Here is a 17,611-nt window from a genome sequence, read left to right as displayed (position 1 = left end):
CTAATATCTATTTAATTCGTCCATTTTTTTTTTTTTTTTTTTATAAGTATTGTGTATTATTGAGGTAAAAGTGTATAACAAACATTTTATATAAACCCTAATCGGCTTAATCTATTTCATTATTTTTATATTTAAATTTTTTTAGTTTCTCTATACTTCGCAATTTTACATATGTTTCAATTTGTTTCTTTTAATAGGTACATCCATGAATTGAAAGATGTTTGGATTTGCGGAATAGAAACAACTGTTAAACTTACAGTTATTATTATAAATATCATTAGATTGTATTTTGACTTTTTCGAAAGTGTTTATCGGGAACCAATTCGGATGTGTGCATCGTATACATTAATACATTATAGTCATTATACAAGTATCATTACAATTTTGGTAGATTAATATTAATCAATAAAAATGTTCATAGCTCTCATATCATTCAAATCCATTAATTATCTTAATTAACTATAATTATCCTTAATACACAAAGTTAAACAGGTGACTCAAAGGAAAGTCACTGGCAGGCAAATATCAGTTACGCAATAGCTGCCCAACAATTTTTTTGATCTTAACGCACGATCAAACAGTTTGAGATAAACCACAAATTATTTAGTTGATGAACTCATGAACTCTTAAATTGCATTTGAGCGCATTGTTTATATAAGCTTTTATAACAACCACTCAAGCAATTAATTGTATGCCAGCAACTAGCCAAGAACAAGTAGTTTAAAATTTTTGTTTTGATACATCCAATTTTTCAGAAAACTATCCGCTAAATGATATACAATAGAAAATTGTGGTTCTAATTTTAAAAATAACCGCACGAAATCCCTGAAGTACCTAGTACAAAAAATCTCAAGAATTTTAATGATCCTTAAATATTTTTAAACATTCCAAAAATTAGATTTTGAACAACTCCATCATGGAAGACCAATAGGAGTGAGCATGCTTGTTGAATCACCCTGTCTAAAAATCAATAAAAAAATACTTAACATAGCTTATATACAATTTAATAATACATAATTTTATAATTATTATAAAAAAATAAAAAAACAAATTGTATTTAAGTATAGGTATTGTAGGTACACTTACTATTTAATACATTTTTATAAATGAATAAAATTAAATAATAATAAAAAAAAAAAAAATTTGGAAGGCAAGTGAAATCATCATCGGCATGGTGTATCATTTGAATAATGTTATGTAAATGATTCTTAAAAATAAAAACGTTTTGAATCAAAAATGTATTGAATTCAATTATTCATTTTAAATTTATAATTCATAAATAATTAGTTTGTATATTTTTTATTAAATTGTTAATTTTCTTTATTTTATAAGTACCTAATTATAAACTGTTAAATTATTGAATTATACTTTTTCTTCACCAAAGTGTGTCTAGAGTGCATAACCTAATCATCTCTTCTCTGGATCCATCACTGATTCAAATCCAGTTTACATATACACATGCCTCGTAAAATTTTTACTACTAAAAACTACAGTTAGTTACTTATTTTTGGTAGTAGTTTTCATCATGCGTAATTATATCTAAAATTAATATAATATAGAAATATACCTTATAGGTATTTTGAGTGTTTATTTGTTCACAATTGACCATTTGATTAAGAGGGCACTTGTTAAGGAGTTACATGAGTTTGTTTTTTGTGGGGTTGCTAGTAGTTACCCATACCTACTTACATAGTTACACGCATATTATAATCATGTACGCATGTATACTCATCAACATACCTACATACTAAGTTAGTTATTTTTAAAATATTGATCGAGAATTCGTTCAAATCTACCTTTCTATCTATGTGTTTAATATAGACGTAAGTATTCTGGCCTATTATTAACCTATATAGACACTAAAATAATTGCTCATAATATGTTTTTTGAATCCGTCGATGAATTTTAGACGAGAGTCGAGGATTCGCTGTTCAGCAAGCGGTTTGAAGTGGAATGAAATTATAAATTACTGCATTCATTATTAATAATTTTTATTTTTAAAACTATGATTTATTTGAATTTTATTTTATTACAAATTAATTTAAAATATTTTTATATCTTGAATAAAGCTAAAATTAAAATTAATTACTATAAAAATGTCACAGTTTTTTTTGATGATAGTTATCGATTTAATTTGGTAAAGATGGGATACATCATAATGATTTGTCCGCGTCACATCCAATAGGTTTGAATCATTAAGTAAAAATATTACTATTAACATCATGTACTTGGCCACTGAATAGTATAGTTTTAGTAGCACGGTTAAAAATGTAAAAAATAAAAGGCCGATTTACAATGACTGACACGGGTGGTGATTGTGGTATGTTACTCAAAGGTATAACAGAAACAACTGCAAAATAAATACATAAATTAACGTTTGATAAGCTACATATTATGTCACATAAATACATAATACTAGTGCAACATGGTGTAAAATAAAAAAAAGATAATATATGGACAGGATAAAATTATGTTTAAGCATTAAAACAGTGGATTTAGAATTTTGTCTTGGAGGAATAGATATGAATTTATCCAGAGCTCAAAAACTTGAGTAAGGCCACAACTCTCTCGTCGTTCCAAAAGGTGTCTTAAAATGTTGATTGAACTTAATAAAATAATAACATTATTATAAACACAAAATAAGTTGGAAAAATGGAAACATTATGAAGACCAAGTTTTATTCACGTAATATGGATAATTTTCATGTATTAAAGTGAATTAGCAATTACTATGTAAGGCACTGCATCAGTTAAAAATAGTAACACATTATATTATCAGCTTTCGGTATTTGTAATAAACACTAATATAATTTTTTCTGACATCAATTGCACATAAAAATACACAGAAATGATTTAACCGTATGGCATATATCTCCCATATATATATATAAATATATATCTGCAATCACACAAAGATCCAAAACGATATTTTTCTTATCATTATCATAAAAACAGATTTTGATAAAAATTGCCCAGTTTAGTCAAAAATAGCAAAAACACGCAAACAACTCTGAAATATGGAAAATAAAGCACTCATTTTAGTACGAAATTAATTTGTAGTTTACTAGCTATTATTTCAAGCTCCAGGAAGGAATATGCAAATGCTATACCTATATGTCTCGAGCGCTGCTATGATACCTATGTATTTAATACAATAAACATAAATAAGACTTAAATATATTATATTAAATAGATACCTGTAACTGCGCTAGCTTTAGAGCCTTTTTCATTGACTTCCATTGTCACCTTATGTGTTACATCCTTCACAAATACTTGTTTTATTGGATTAAATATTGATGATAGATTTGCATTGCTATTAAACATTGATGATAATCCAATCTAAGTACATAATTAATTATAAATATTATTACAAACTTACAATATTGAATATAAAATATATATCAAATGAGTGCTGGTGCTGTGTAATATTCCAACTTAATAAATAATATCTATATATTTTACCCATAGGTACCTTTTTAAGTGCAGATGATAGCTTTGTCGAGTAATTAATTGTGAATCGTGGTAAATACAAATTGACATTTCTTTGATAAAGTGAATTCAATATTTTAGAAAAAGGATTATGTTGTAAATCTTTCAATAATTGTGAAAATGTAGTATTTTCATCCGGCAATAATACTAGCATACAAAAATTTGTATCCTATAAAATAAATTTAAAATATAATACACAATGAAGTAATAAGTGGTACCTATTACCTATAGACATCTAGTAATTTTATAATTAAATTTACAGTAAATACTTATGTAATTAAAAATAGTTATAACCATGGGCTTAACATGGGCAATTTTTATGTGAAGAGGCAGTACCGGCCCGAGATATTATGGCGCTCCCGGAAAATTTTTAAAAGATGACCTTAAAAATATAACTTATATTTTATATACATTTTTAAATTGTAGCTTCACAAGAGTAGCTGCTGTTAATATTGAAAAAGTAAAGGTTATGGTTATTTTTTTTTAATTTAGTGACGAGGAGTTGGTTAATTCAAAAACTAACTTCATTAACATTAAACAAATTATAAACTCAAAAATATATTTTATTTTGCAGTTTTCTTGAAAAAATAATAATTCTTACAAATCTAAAATGTCTTTTTGATAATATTTTTCAAATTAATTTACAAAATACATTGTCCTTTTAAATTTTTTTTGTGAAGCAGTTGACCCCTCTCGCTTCCCCCCAGTTTACGTCTATGGCTATAAGTTATAACTATATTATATAAAACTTGTTTAATAATTTTAATTCCACAGTACTTTTCAAAACCATTCTAGATCTGTTTTTAAATGTCTTTAAATTTGAACTATGTAGATTCATTGATTAAAAATAGACTATAATCAATGGTAGAATTTAGTTATAAATTAATATATTAAATTCACAAGAAGCCTATGCATTTTCTAACATAACATAACTTCAAAAAAATTGAACAGAATAGTGGCGAGTTGTTGAATATTTGTAACACTTAGAATTTAGATAAAAAAAGTGACAATGATATTTTTAAAGTGGGTTGTTATTCTGAGACATAGGCATGCACAGGGGAGATTTCGGGTAGCCAAGGCATCCCCTGTGGGTCAGCTTGTTTTTTGTTTTTTACTTTTTAGTTAAGAGTTTATAAACGTTTTTATTTATAAACAACTTTTGAAAGAAGATTAGAACTATAATAAAGTATTACATAAATTAAATTCATATTAATATTAGTAATAAAATGCAGTTTTATATTTTTACTTATATTGACTATTATTTTGAGAACTTTGTAGTTCTGTAATACATTTTTTAAAAAAAATTCTTATTTATGTTTTTTTTGAAGAGAGATAAAAAATTGAGTTACTTTTAAATATATTGGCATCCTCTGTGAAAATTCTGCACACGCCTATGTTCTGAGACAAATATTAGAAAACTATTTAAGTCGTAATATTATACTACATTTATTTAATACATTTAAGTGAAAAAATCAATTTTTCTGAAATAATTTATATTATTACCAGAGACTATATGAAAAGTCCATGTTAATACATGTCTAATGGGAAGAGATTAAAAATAAAAACAACAATGGCTTTGATAATGAACCAAGCTCATGACAGAGTAAGATTGTAAATAGAATTATAACATTATATAATATATACAAATATATGTGTTATGTGTATGATATTATATATTTAACATTTTAAAATAATAGAATTTATTATTTTTCATGAAAATTAATAAGTATAAGGCATAACAATATTTAATTTTTCCTATATATAACCTTTCTAAAAAATTTAAACATCCTTGTAAAAAAAAAATGTGATACATTTTTGAAATTATTTTTATGATTTGTCTTATAAAAAAAAAATACAATATAATCTATATTATTCAAATATTTTAAATAAACTATGATAAATTTACTATGAAATATTTAAGTAACTATTTTCAAAATTAAGTTATTTTATGTATTACTTATTTGTTATGTTTACTTACCTTGTATAGCAGTTCAACAACTTGAGCATTAATATCTGATACATGTCCATATCTTATTTGGTCTTGTAAATTCATCATATTGACTTCAGAGCACATATTAGGATTTGTGTAAAAACACTCTTTTTTAGTGCTACTTTCATTAAATTCCACAAACCAATCTCCTTTGAAATAAAGAACGTTCGCCAATAAAAGTTCAGTGTTTCCATCAAAATCATCTGTAACGTTATTTCAATATTACTATATTATTTAAACAATGAATATTCAAAATAAAGTTATCAAGTAAGTAACTGATCTGCTCTAGATTAGTTTATAGCTTTGAATGTACCTCATCACTAAGTAGCTCACTGTACGGGATACTATAATAAATAGTATCTTCAAACTATTGATACAACTAGGATCAACTATTTTGGGAGGAGGAAAAGTAACTGTATCCCTCTTATTCTTTCTTTATTAATTTGTATGGACCTTTCTCGTGTACCCTTCTACTACGTTAGTATAGCTACAAATGGCTTTTAATAAATCTAAATTACATCAATATTCAATATTCATATATTAAAATAATATTCATTATTATTTACCAAACACACTCCATTTTCCTTTAATAATGTATTTACTCAAATTCTAATTATTGAAATTTTTAATTTTTAAATAAACTTAGGGGACATATTTTTATTTATTCAGATTTATAAGCCCAAAATCAGCTTAAAAATGTATTGTAAAAATGGTTGAATTTAATTTAAAAAAAAGAAGTTTCAAGTTGGTAATTCCACAGGATACTTCTTAAATAGTATATTATATCTAAACATTTGCTAAATTTGATCCTATTTGAAAATTGAAAAAAAATCCTAGCTACGCCTCTGAGCCCACCTAGTTGCAACTAAACTTCTGACACAAAAATAAATGAATAGCACATAGTATTATCTAGATTAGTGTTTCTCAACCAGGGGGTCGCATAGGTCAAAAATAATAAAACACCGATTTACAAAATGAACCTTTTCATTCAACATTTTCATAACACAAAAATAATCAATCGATTAAATGTAGATTGTAGATATCTCATAAATAAATATAGGAACTCCACTGCTAATGGCTTTCCCATATATAATAAAAATTCTTTTATTGTTCAAATTTATACTTAATATAAATAGGAAGGAGGATCGCAAAGTGATTGACCAAATTTTATACTTTTTTTGGAGGTCGCGACCCACAGTTTGAAAAACACCGTATAATACTAATAAGTAATACAAATGTTTTGAATGTTCAAAATATTTAAAATTTAAATACATATAAACACGCACCTTTAGAAATTATACTGTTTACAAGTCCGTGTGTAGCATCAGAAATTTGTTTATTGATCATTTGAATTGATGCTTCAATATTATAAAGATTAATTTCAGTTATATTAGCAGAGTATAGATCTTCTGCTGTATCTTTGAAATTTTTAGATATACTGTTCTTATTCTTAACAAATATGTTGTTGACAACTACTAAATCGATTATACTACTCTCCATAGACAATTTATTTATGCGTAATATATTATTAAATGTTGATTTGTCAGTTGGTAAACGTAAAACATTATTTAATTGATTCAAAGTATCTCCACGAGCACCTTTCGATAATAATGTTAACATGCTTTTAATACTAGCTGGAGAAATTACAAAATTTGAGTCTGGTTGATTAGAGCTAAGTTCCTATGAAAATTAAAAACAATAAAAACACTATTTACAATTTATTAAAAATACAGATTATGAATAATATAGATAAAACATAAAATTGTAAATAGTTAAATAATATCATAAAAAAATTCTTACTTGAAATAGTTCTCTGTCAAAATAACTAAACCGCTGGAATTCAACATTTTGTTCCAAATTCATTCTCAATTCAATATCACCTACAGCTGTAATATATAATATATATATAAATATTATCATGTATTTCATATCTTTTAATCTGTTAGTTGTTGAGAAATTTTATTTTTAAACCAAACTTATTGTTCCCAGCCGTAAAAAACATATCCTAAAATTCATCCAATAAAAATTATATTTGCTTCTGGTATAAGAATTTAAAATTTAAAATTGTAATATAATTTTTTTTTCTTACTACACTCAATTTCACAACAAAAATATTTTTAAGGAGTTTGAACTCTTCTAAAAGTAAAACAATTGTAATTTATTATTTTTATGATTTAAAATTATAAATTTACATTTTATTGGAGTTGGAGTTTGAGTTGGAGTATTGACAATTGGAATAGAAACTACTGACAAGCCTTGTGAAAGTGGATTCATAACTTGTCCAACAAATATTATGGTATCCATTGTAATATCTTCTATCATGAATAAAAATGGTCTATTAACTTCAAAAGAAGCTTCAATAGTTACCCCGAAACGGTGATCTAATTCAGCTTCTAAAATAAAATTAAAAAAATATTAATTTTACCTTTATAAACATGTTTGTATTAATAAAATGAATAAAAACTAACCAGTAGCAGCATGAGCAGTACTTCCTTGTTCATTTACATCAAGTCCAGATTTTTGAAGTATATTAGACACAATAAGACTACCAAATTGGCCATCATTTCCTATATTTGTTAAATCTGCATTTGGTCCAAACATATCGGTAATACCTAACTATTAATTATTACAAATAAATAATTTACTTAATTTTACTATCACATTACTACTACAAAAATTACTAAATTACCTGTATAAATATAAATAGTCATTATTCTAATTTGAATTATTATATAATTACTTTAATTTTATTTTACTGATCCTTAAATAACCTTTCTAAACACAGAAACTAGTATAAAAATATATTGTTTTAAAAAAAAGTCAAACCTCTTGTAATAATGGTCCAAGAATTGATGTATATTCAAAATTAAATTTTGGTAACACAACTTTTGTAGAAAACATCTTCATATTTTTTATTGAATCTCCCAATAATGATGGATTAATTCTATTAATTAAATTATCTAAGCCATCAATATTATCTGGTAATATTATATACATAACAAATTTGTTCCCCTAAAAAAATATTATTAACTAAGTAAGTTATTACTATAAAAATGTTAAAAGTAATATTTTACCTGATAAGGTAAACTAATTAATCGAGCATTAAGTGATTCTATAGTAGATAATTTAAAATAGTTGTAAGTAGTCATTAATGGAACATCAACAGTAGTACTCGAGTTTAAATAAAAAGTTCCTCTTCTGGTAAGATCTTTATTAAATGGAATTGTCCAATATCCTTTAAAATATATGGCATTCAATAAAAGAAGAACAGTATTTTCTTTAGTTTCGGCTAAAATAAACATAATATTTTAATTTTTATATTAAATCTCATACATTATATCTTATTATATTTAAATACAAACTTTCAGATATCAGTTGTTGAATACGCCCATGAGTAAGGTTTTCTACCCACTGATTTATTGAATTTATAGCATTTACAGGTTTACTAAAATCAACTATCTCATGACTTGAATTATACCACCTAGATATAATTTCTAAAAAATCATTTTTTGGCCGAACTGATGAATCCATAAACAATTTAGTACCAATATCTAGTTCATAATCATCTTTGTCGTGACTCTAAGTACATCATTAAAATTTTAAACAAAATATTTATATAAATCAATAAAAAGTAAAAATTAAATTAACATAAAAACTATATAAAACAATGTGGTAATTTTTCTTTACAACTTTTTTTTTACTTTTGCTTGTCTTGAATTAATAAATGTGAATAGAAACATCAAAAAATATACAATGACTAGAATAGTTTGGTACTAGTCTAGTTGAACCCCGCCACTCAAGTATAATTAGATCCCACATTTTCATCTCTTGTATTTTAAAATGTATTAAAAAGGTACAAAACCTATTTAAAACATTTATGATACTGTATTTATAGATACCTTAATGCCTAATGAATACCTAATACCGATCTCCATAATATATTATATACGGTACCTATCCGCTATTATATATACCTCTTTTACATCATTAATTTTACTACACGCATTTTACCACATTATTCTTAAAATTTCTGTTGTGAATTTCACACGAATAGGTACTTAACGTATATTATTTTCGTACGTTTTATACCTGCAGTGCATACATATTATTATGGAAAATAATCAGAATATCGAAAATACAAGAAATGTAATTGGTGGGCGACAGGCGTTAACTAAACCTGAGTGACAGGGGGAATACTTTTTTTCACAATGTCGAGTACCTATTCTTTAATCAAGTCCTGGCAGTCCTGTTCAGAATCATTTTTCAAATACGATTTATTATAGCTTATAGACTTTGTATCAAAATGATCGAACTAATACGAGTACACTAGTTAACTGTACTTATCCCTTCATTTAGTTAAACAAAAAATGTTTATAATTTGTAACATTTACAGTACCGGATAAAAAGGAGGACGACAAAAACAACATTTTTAAGGTTTTTTAATGTATGATAAGTTCTAGAAAGAATTATTAAGTATTGAAAAATTTGCATAGCAAATAATAATAGTAATATTAGTTATTACCTATATAACATTATAAAGTTACTACGTCAGTGAGTGTTCAGCGTAATATTGAAAAATCACTGGATCAGATTAAAGCGCTTAGATCGACAAATTTATACTTTCATAAGTATTATTTTCGAATGTAAATATTGTAAATATGTTTACAGCAGTACACACTCACATACAGTGTCACAAGGGGTCACTATTGCGAACCCAAATATAATTCAGGGGTTGCATAAATATAAATTTGCAATCACAGAAATTTCCATATTTATGGTTTTGTGTTAGTAAAAAAATTAAAATAGGTTAGTTATTATTTAATTATGAAAAAAAATTTACGTTTACTATATTATTGATGAATTTTTGATAATATTATTTGATTTGATTTTAATCAATTTTGTCTGTTTCTAATGGTTAGGTTAGGTATAGATCTAATTTGACAGTTGTACTGCATTTTATTTAATAAATATGGATAATTTCATAATTAAATAGGGTTGCATATTTATACACTAAAAAATGTATGAATATGTATGCACTTTACACTAAAAAACAGCTAAATATACATGAACAATTTGAAAAATGCATTAAAAAATAAATAAATGCAATAAATACACGGAGACAAATTTAATTATTAATAGAATATATTAAACAAATTGGATAGGTACTATTTTTATGTGCTCGTTATATCAACTATTGTCTATTACATTTTTAAATGTTCTTATTTACTACCTATATACAATAAAATTAAATATATTTAATAAAGAGTTGCATTGAATAATTATTGTTTGTTTTAAACGTTCCGTTGTTAATCTTCGTCTATTTGGTGCTAATACGTATACATTTAAGTAGATCCCTTATACTCCGTATAACTATATACTAAATAGTAAATACTAATATACAGATAATAAAACTCATTCCAGATTTGGTTAACAAAATATAAAATTACGGCATTTTTCAGCATTTTGCATCGAAAATTGTCAAATATGCGCTTAAAAACAGAAAAAACACAAATAATGCACTTACAAATAAAAAATGGTAAAATATGCAATTATATGCAAAATAAAATTTTATATTTTGAATACAGGTATATCATGAAATATATTTCCATAAGTATAAGAATGGAAAGTATTGTACAACCTAAAAGAAATATGCAAATTCATAAAAATCTTAACCCTAATTATTAAGTTGTCTAAAGTAAGTTATACATATTACATTTTTTAAATTATTGGATTTTAATCTGAAGAATTTCAATTTGATAAATATTTTTAATTTTTGTGTCTTATTTATATTGCATTATCTCTCTGAACTCATCCTATATGATACCTGTGATTTAAGTAGTAATGTAGTAAATTACATACTTACTAAAGCCAAATTTTTAAATTTAAATATTTTAATACTTTTAGAAAAAAGCAGAAATCATGATAATTTTACATAAGTTATGACTTTTAAATAACTTACCATAAGTAATAAATTTTATTTTTAATATCTAGATTCTAAGTATTAATTTTTATAAATATAGGTAGTAAATTATAATATGGTAGGTACCTATACTATATTACAATTTTAAATAAACATCTACCAGGCACTAAATAGGTACTTTTTTACTTTTTTTTTGTGGTGGGTGGGCGATTAACCTTTTTCACAATAGTTGATGCTTAAAATATGTTTTTTTGTTAATTATTAGTTATTAAAATACGATCTTTTTTTTTTTTGGGGGGGGGGGGGGGTGAGCGCTTCTATCACCCCCTTAAATTACGTACCTGACATCTACCTATATAAATGGAAATATAAGTATAAAAATATATTTCTTTGAGTATTGTATGATTAAATATTTTTTTTATAGGATAAGACAATAACATACCTATATATATATATTTATAATGGATTTTATATCAATAAAATATAATTGTTTTTATAATGTTGAGGGTGTGGGGCAAAGTAAAGCCCTCACTTGTTTGTGGATTTTAAGTAATTTTTGCTGTGGAAAGTGACACAATATAATATTTTGGTATAGATTGTATGTCAATATTGACACTCCTATTGACCTATAACCACTCAGAATCTATTATTTAATATATTTTACTCAAATATCGAAATTTTGATAGTAGATAGTAGGTACCTATCTTAAAACAACCAAATTTGATTTTTGTGCAAATTACACATGTTGTTAATATTTAGGGTCAATTTTGGTGCAAATTGACTACAGCCGTATATGGTATATTTTCTACCCAGGACAAAGTATAAAATTAGAGGTCTCTTATAATTCATCTTCCTCTATTATGCCTATAACGGTTGTCTGTTAATATATTCAGCTATTATTTGGTAATTTAGTGCCCTCCAATCAAGACTTCTGGGAAAGTGCCCCAGTTCGCTCCTTCCTAGATCCTACCCTTGATGATCATAACAAATGAGTTTGACTGTTTTATTTTAAATTTAAATTAATTATTGATTGATTAATAGGTTCACAGTACATACGCGATATAACGATAAATAATTGTTGTTATTGGCACATAATTGATTTAATTTATGATTTTTATGAACTATGCCTATGAATATAAAAATACATACTAAACTCAGTTCACAAAAAACAAATTACGAATATTTGCACAGTTCACCAAGTGGACATATATATTTAAAAAAATTATAATCATTATATATTTAATTTTCATTACTATATTTCTAGACTTTTAAACTCAAATTATTTTGTATTGTCGAGAAGATTTGAATAATGGTCCATTTCTAAAGACATAAAGTAAAAACTAACAATTTATAGTCCATCTCTAATCGTTCAATTTCAGTGATATGATATCAAATAAAAAAACTTGAAAAAGAAAAATAATATCACCCAAAAAAATACAATTACATATTAAGAGGCCGCAACACCCGCAAGTGTTATTGTCTTTCAAGTAGGTACGTAACACAGAAAATGTATGCTCAGCATGCAGATCACTTTTAGCTTCGTTAGTTTAAAAATTAGAGTGAATCGACATCTATTATGAAACTTGATGGTAAGAACATTATCTGTGTTTTTATGTTGGTTTTTTACGATTATTAAGTTTTTAAGTGAGTTAATAACTTGCTAACAAATTGAACTATGGTAAAAAACCAACATACAAACATAGATAATTTTCTTACCATCAAGTTTCATAATAGATAAGTCAATTCACTCTAATTTTTAAACTGACGGAGCTAAACGTGATCTGCTGAGCGTAAATTTGCTATGTTACGTACTTGTAAGACAGAAACAATACATACGGGTCGTCCTCTTAAACATGAAAATATTTTTCAGACGATGACGTATAAGCTTTGCGCCCGCATTTCCAATTTTACACTTATTAGTAAAATAACTTATACCACACAAAAATAAATATTGTGAAACCACAAATATCCAAATTAAATTTCTTGTGAAATATTTTATAAATATGTATTCAAAATTATATAAAATAGAAACTTCTCGAAGAATTGTTGACAGCTTCATAGACATAATAGATCTATTACGTTTTTGGTTGACACTTTAACAGTAATAAAAATATTATATGACCTTAGCTCCTAGGTACAAAGATATTTTAAAATGGTAAGCTACAAATTGCAACTATTAGGTACCTAAATATGTCTTATCGAATAATCTAGAATAATAGATTTAATTGAATGTTTAGAAGATGGTAGATGCTAATAAAAATATTTAAGCTACAGGTTAAAAGTTCTTAATTTTTAAGCTTTATAGGTAGGCTTTAACTGCAGATATTATAATATTCTGATATATTTGTCCAAAAATATAAATTAAATAACCAAGAAAAATGTTTGTAATATTAAAATTATTATAAAATTGGTCAGTTTATTTTATTAAATGTATCAACAATCTTTTACAAAAAAACTATTCCGCAGTTATTAACCATTGATACAAAGACTAATGAAACAAATTGCGATAGTTCATTTTTCCAATATTGAAGGTATTATAAGTACTAGAGTTAAGATGTATGCAGTACGCTTAGAACAGGTTTAAACCAGGATTAAAAACAGGTTTTTCCTTAATTTAAAACAAACTTTAATAACCGTGGTATTGTTAACCTTGTAATTTGCTAATCTTAAAAATACTAAAATTTAAAAAATAAAATTATACATTTAAAAAAAATGAAGTTTAAGATACAGTCATAACACGATGTCAAATTGTCAAAATACAAAGAACCTAAGTAAAAAACTCTAAAGAAATCTCGTAATACGAATAATAATAACCAAGGCTGTGAATTTAATGCATTTGCATGTTTTTTTTTTTGCTACACCGTACAATAAAATGGATTCGGCCAAAATTTGTTTTGACTTTTATTTATAGTTCAAATACCAAATCTTATTTTGCATATTTCTGCATATTTCATGGGTTAGGTCGCAGCAGTTCCCAAACTGTGCACCGCGAGCACTTTCTAAGGGCATCGCGGTCTATGTAAAATTGGTTATCAATGAGTTTTTTTTTTGTTCTGTCTTTCGTGTTAGGTATTCATAGTAGGGCAGGACACCATGGCCAATTTGGGTCCAAAAAAAGGCACCACGGAAAAAAAAGTTTGGGAGCCACTGTGTTAGGGCATATAGATGCATTTTTTAACGATTTTTTTTGTATAAATGCTTTTTTTCGTACTATTATATTTTTATTCGAGTATTTAACGTGTATTATTGACTATTGTACTCTTGTCTCTTGAAGTCGAGATTAAATTAATTTACTAATATCAACAAGTACATAACGGATAACAAAAATCGTTGATTATACAATGAAATAACTACTTTAAAGGTATAAAATATATAATTTTAAGTAGAAACATATTCTATTCTAAGCAAATATTTTTTATATATCTTGTATATGACGAAGATTAAGACTAGTCAAGCCCAATAAGTCATATACACATGCAGGCATACCAATTTATAATATTACTAATATTTAAACTAAAATTAATAAAAAATAAGAATAAGTTAAAATTTAATAATTTTTTGTTGCATATTTTTGAAAAATGAGAGCATATTTTGTCGGTTTTTAGTGCATATATACATGCATATTTAATAGTTTTTAAGTGCATTAAATTCACAGCCTTGATAATAACTTATCGTCAGTCCTTCCGCATTTTTCTTTTTAATTTTTATTTCCCTCACATCTGAATACTATTTTTATAAAGAGGTAATTTTAAGATTCATAAGAAGCCATCTCATTTGCATGTGTTGTCTTACAGGGGCGTACCTAAGGGGGGTTCTCAGGTCTAGACCACTACCTACCATTGATTGACAGAATTTAAAATTCTTAAGGTCATACAACTAATTTGTATAATACTTTTTACATGTTAAAAAAATTTGGACCCCCACTTGAATAATTCTTAAAGGAGCACACAACACAAAAAATAAGTTTTTTTTATTTGAAAGAATGTTCAATTCTAAGGATAATGGTATAGGTTTTACGTTTCTACTCACATTATTCAATAAGTTATGAGCAATGTAAAATAGCCGCGTGACGTCATTGGGCCCTACTCTTCGTAATTGCCTATCTTATACGTGTAAAAGTTCCTCGCTTCTCACAACGATTTACCCACCTAAACATTTTCTTTTTGAAATTTAATTTATGTAAATATGTGTGGTTTTATGTGTTTAAGACGACGCAAGAATCAGAATTTCAATATGACGTTTAGTTTTTTAAATATTAAAAATCTTATAAGAGACATTTTAGTTAAACAGCACGTCATGGCGAGCGGCGCGCGGCGTTCGAACAACGGATCCGCCGACCGCCATGACGTGCTGTTTAACTAAAATGTCTCTTATAAGATTTTTAATATTTAAAAAACTAAACGTCATATTGAAATTCTGATTCTTGCGTCGTCTTAAACACATAAAACCACACATATTTACATAAATTAAATTTCAAAAATAAAATGTTTAGGTGGGTAAATCGTTGTGAGAAGCGAGGAACTTTTACACGTATAAGATAGGCAATTACGAAGAGTAGGGCCCAATGACGTCACGCGGCTATTTTACATTTCTTAATATCTCCTAAAGTAATAATTTTATTTACATCGGATTTTCACCAAATCATTTCATATAGCCATAGTTACAATAATTTAACATTTAAAAATAATTTAAAGATTTTTTTTTTTGTGTTGTGTGCTCCTTTAAATACACACCTGTCGTCTCCATCTTACAAGTGTGTAACATTGGAAATTTACCGACTACAGTTCTTACCTTCTTAGTTAGATTTATTAATTTTAATATGAGAATGAGTTTATCTATTATAAAACTTGAAGGTAACAACATATTCTATAGTATGTTGCAAATGTTTATTGATATTTTATTTTTAAAGCTTATTATGAGAATAATTAAATTGTAACCCATCTTAATAACCTCATTCAAAATTAAAATATTGTAAAATCACTTGCAACAAACATCAGGATATGTTACCTTTGAGTTTTATAATAGGTAAATTTACTTTCAAAATTAATTAAGATAAATGAAACTTAAACTAAGTGTAAAACTGTTTATATTAGTGTTTGCCAAGACAGACAACAGATGCAGGCAAGACGCCGCTTTAAAAAAATATTGCAAATTTACAAGTCGTATTTATGTTAATACTTACTAGTTACTAACAAAATTGTTTTGAAAACAAATCAATCTCAAGACTACTATAGATAAGTCTAGATATATAATGTTATTATAGAATCTCACTGGACTTAGCTTGATGCAATATTAGATATTTTTATAGTACTAATGTAGTATATTATACGAAAAATAAGTACCAATAGTTTAAAAATAATGATATACCCTTTCAATCTCCAAACAAAAAACTGTGTTATTTGGTCATTTAAAACTGTATATTATGTTAAGATGTAATAATCATGTTAAATCAATAATTTACTTGTAATGATTGCAATTTTTGAGAATAACGTTCTCTAATGCTTTGTTTACGACCTTTTATCCCAACAACGTCTTCTATCTGTTTAGCCGTATTCCCTAGAGCTCCTTCATACAACATCAACAGCACCAACTTAACGCTTATAGAAGATATAACTGCATTGTTCTTCTCAACATCATGCAAAGCCTATTAATTAAAACAATTAATTTGATTATCATGAAAATTACTTTTATGATATAGTACTTTGCACAGTTTCCAATTAAAATCATGAAAATTTGGTACATTGTTATTCGACACATTTTGAATCGATAATTTTTCTTTTGCATTAGTTTGAAATCTAGTAGTAGTAGAAAGTACTACTACAGACATGACCGAACAAACGATAAGAAAAAAACAATCTAAAATCAAAATTAATAAAACTTAAAATTTAATGAGTTATTTTGAGTTAATGTTATGCACTTGCCTTTCATTGTATCCGAAGGTTTTTACAAATTCAAAATACTAAGACACACGCAAATATGCAAAGTTCAACTGAATAAAATAAGCACCATGTATTTCGTAAATACTCAACAAGATGAACCTTGTTATTCACTCATTAACTCAATAACTGGTTTTATATTTCTGCGTATTCATTAAAAACAAGTTTTGAAACTGACCCCACCTTGAAGAATAATTATTGATGAACAGGTAGGATGGAAAGATTAAAATGTATTATCTTATCAGTGTAATGGAAGGGAATTCCAATAAATAATAAG

The 17,611-nt window shown here is 26.0% G+C and overlaps 1 protein-coding gene across 1 annotated transcript; it reads right to left on the bottom strand.

Moving 5' to 3' along the window:
- Positions 1-1,974: 1,974 nt before the first annotated feature.
- On the bottom strand, positions 1,975-17,470 carry LOC132920091 (uncharacterized). The gene is made up of 14 exons (XM_060982162.1): positions 17,320-17,470; positions 17,100-17,254; positions 16,860-17,042; positions 8,841-9,057; positions 8,553-8,767; positions 8,305-8,490; positions 7,947-8,094; positions 7,671-7,871; positions 7,279-7,364; positions 6,765-7,158; positions 5,467-5,681; positions 3,472-3,657; positions 3,197-3,338; positions 1,975-2,350 (listed from the first exon to the last, which is right to left on the bottom strand). Exons 1-14 carry the CDS (start codon positions 17,324-17,326, stop codon positions 2,196-2,198), a joined length of 2,490 nt encoding a protein of 829 aa, XP_060838145.1. The 5' UTR covers positions 17,327-17,470; the 3' UTR covers positions 1,975-2,195.
- Positions 17,471-17,611: the final 141 nt, after the last annotated feature.

Source organism: Rhopalosiphum padi, chromosome 2, assembly GCF_020882245.1.
Source record: "Rhopalosiphum padi isolate XX-2018 chromosome 2, ASM2088224v1, whole genome shotgun sequence".
Lineage (NCBI taxonomy): Eukaryota > Metazoa > Arthropoda > Insecta > Hemiptera > Aphididae > Rhopalosiphum > Rhopalosiphum padi.
Note: the sequence above shows the minus strand (reverse complement) of the source record. Positions and strands in the feature narration are given on the sequence as shown.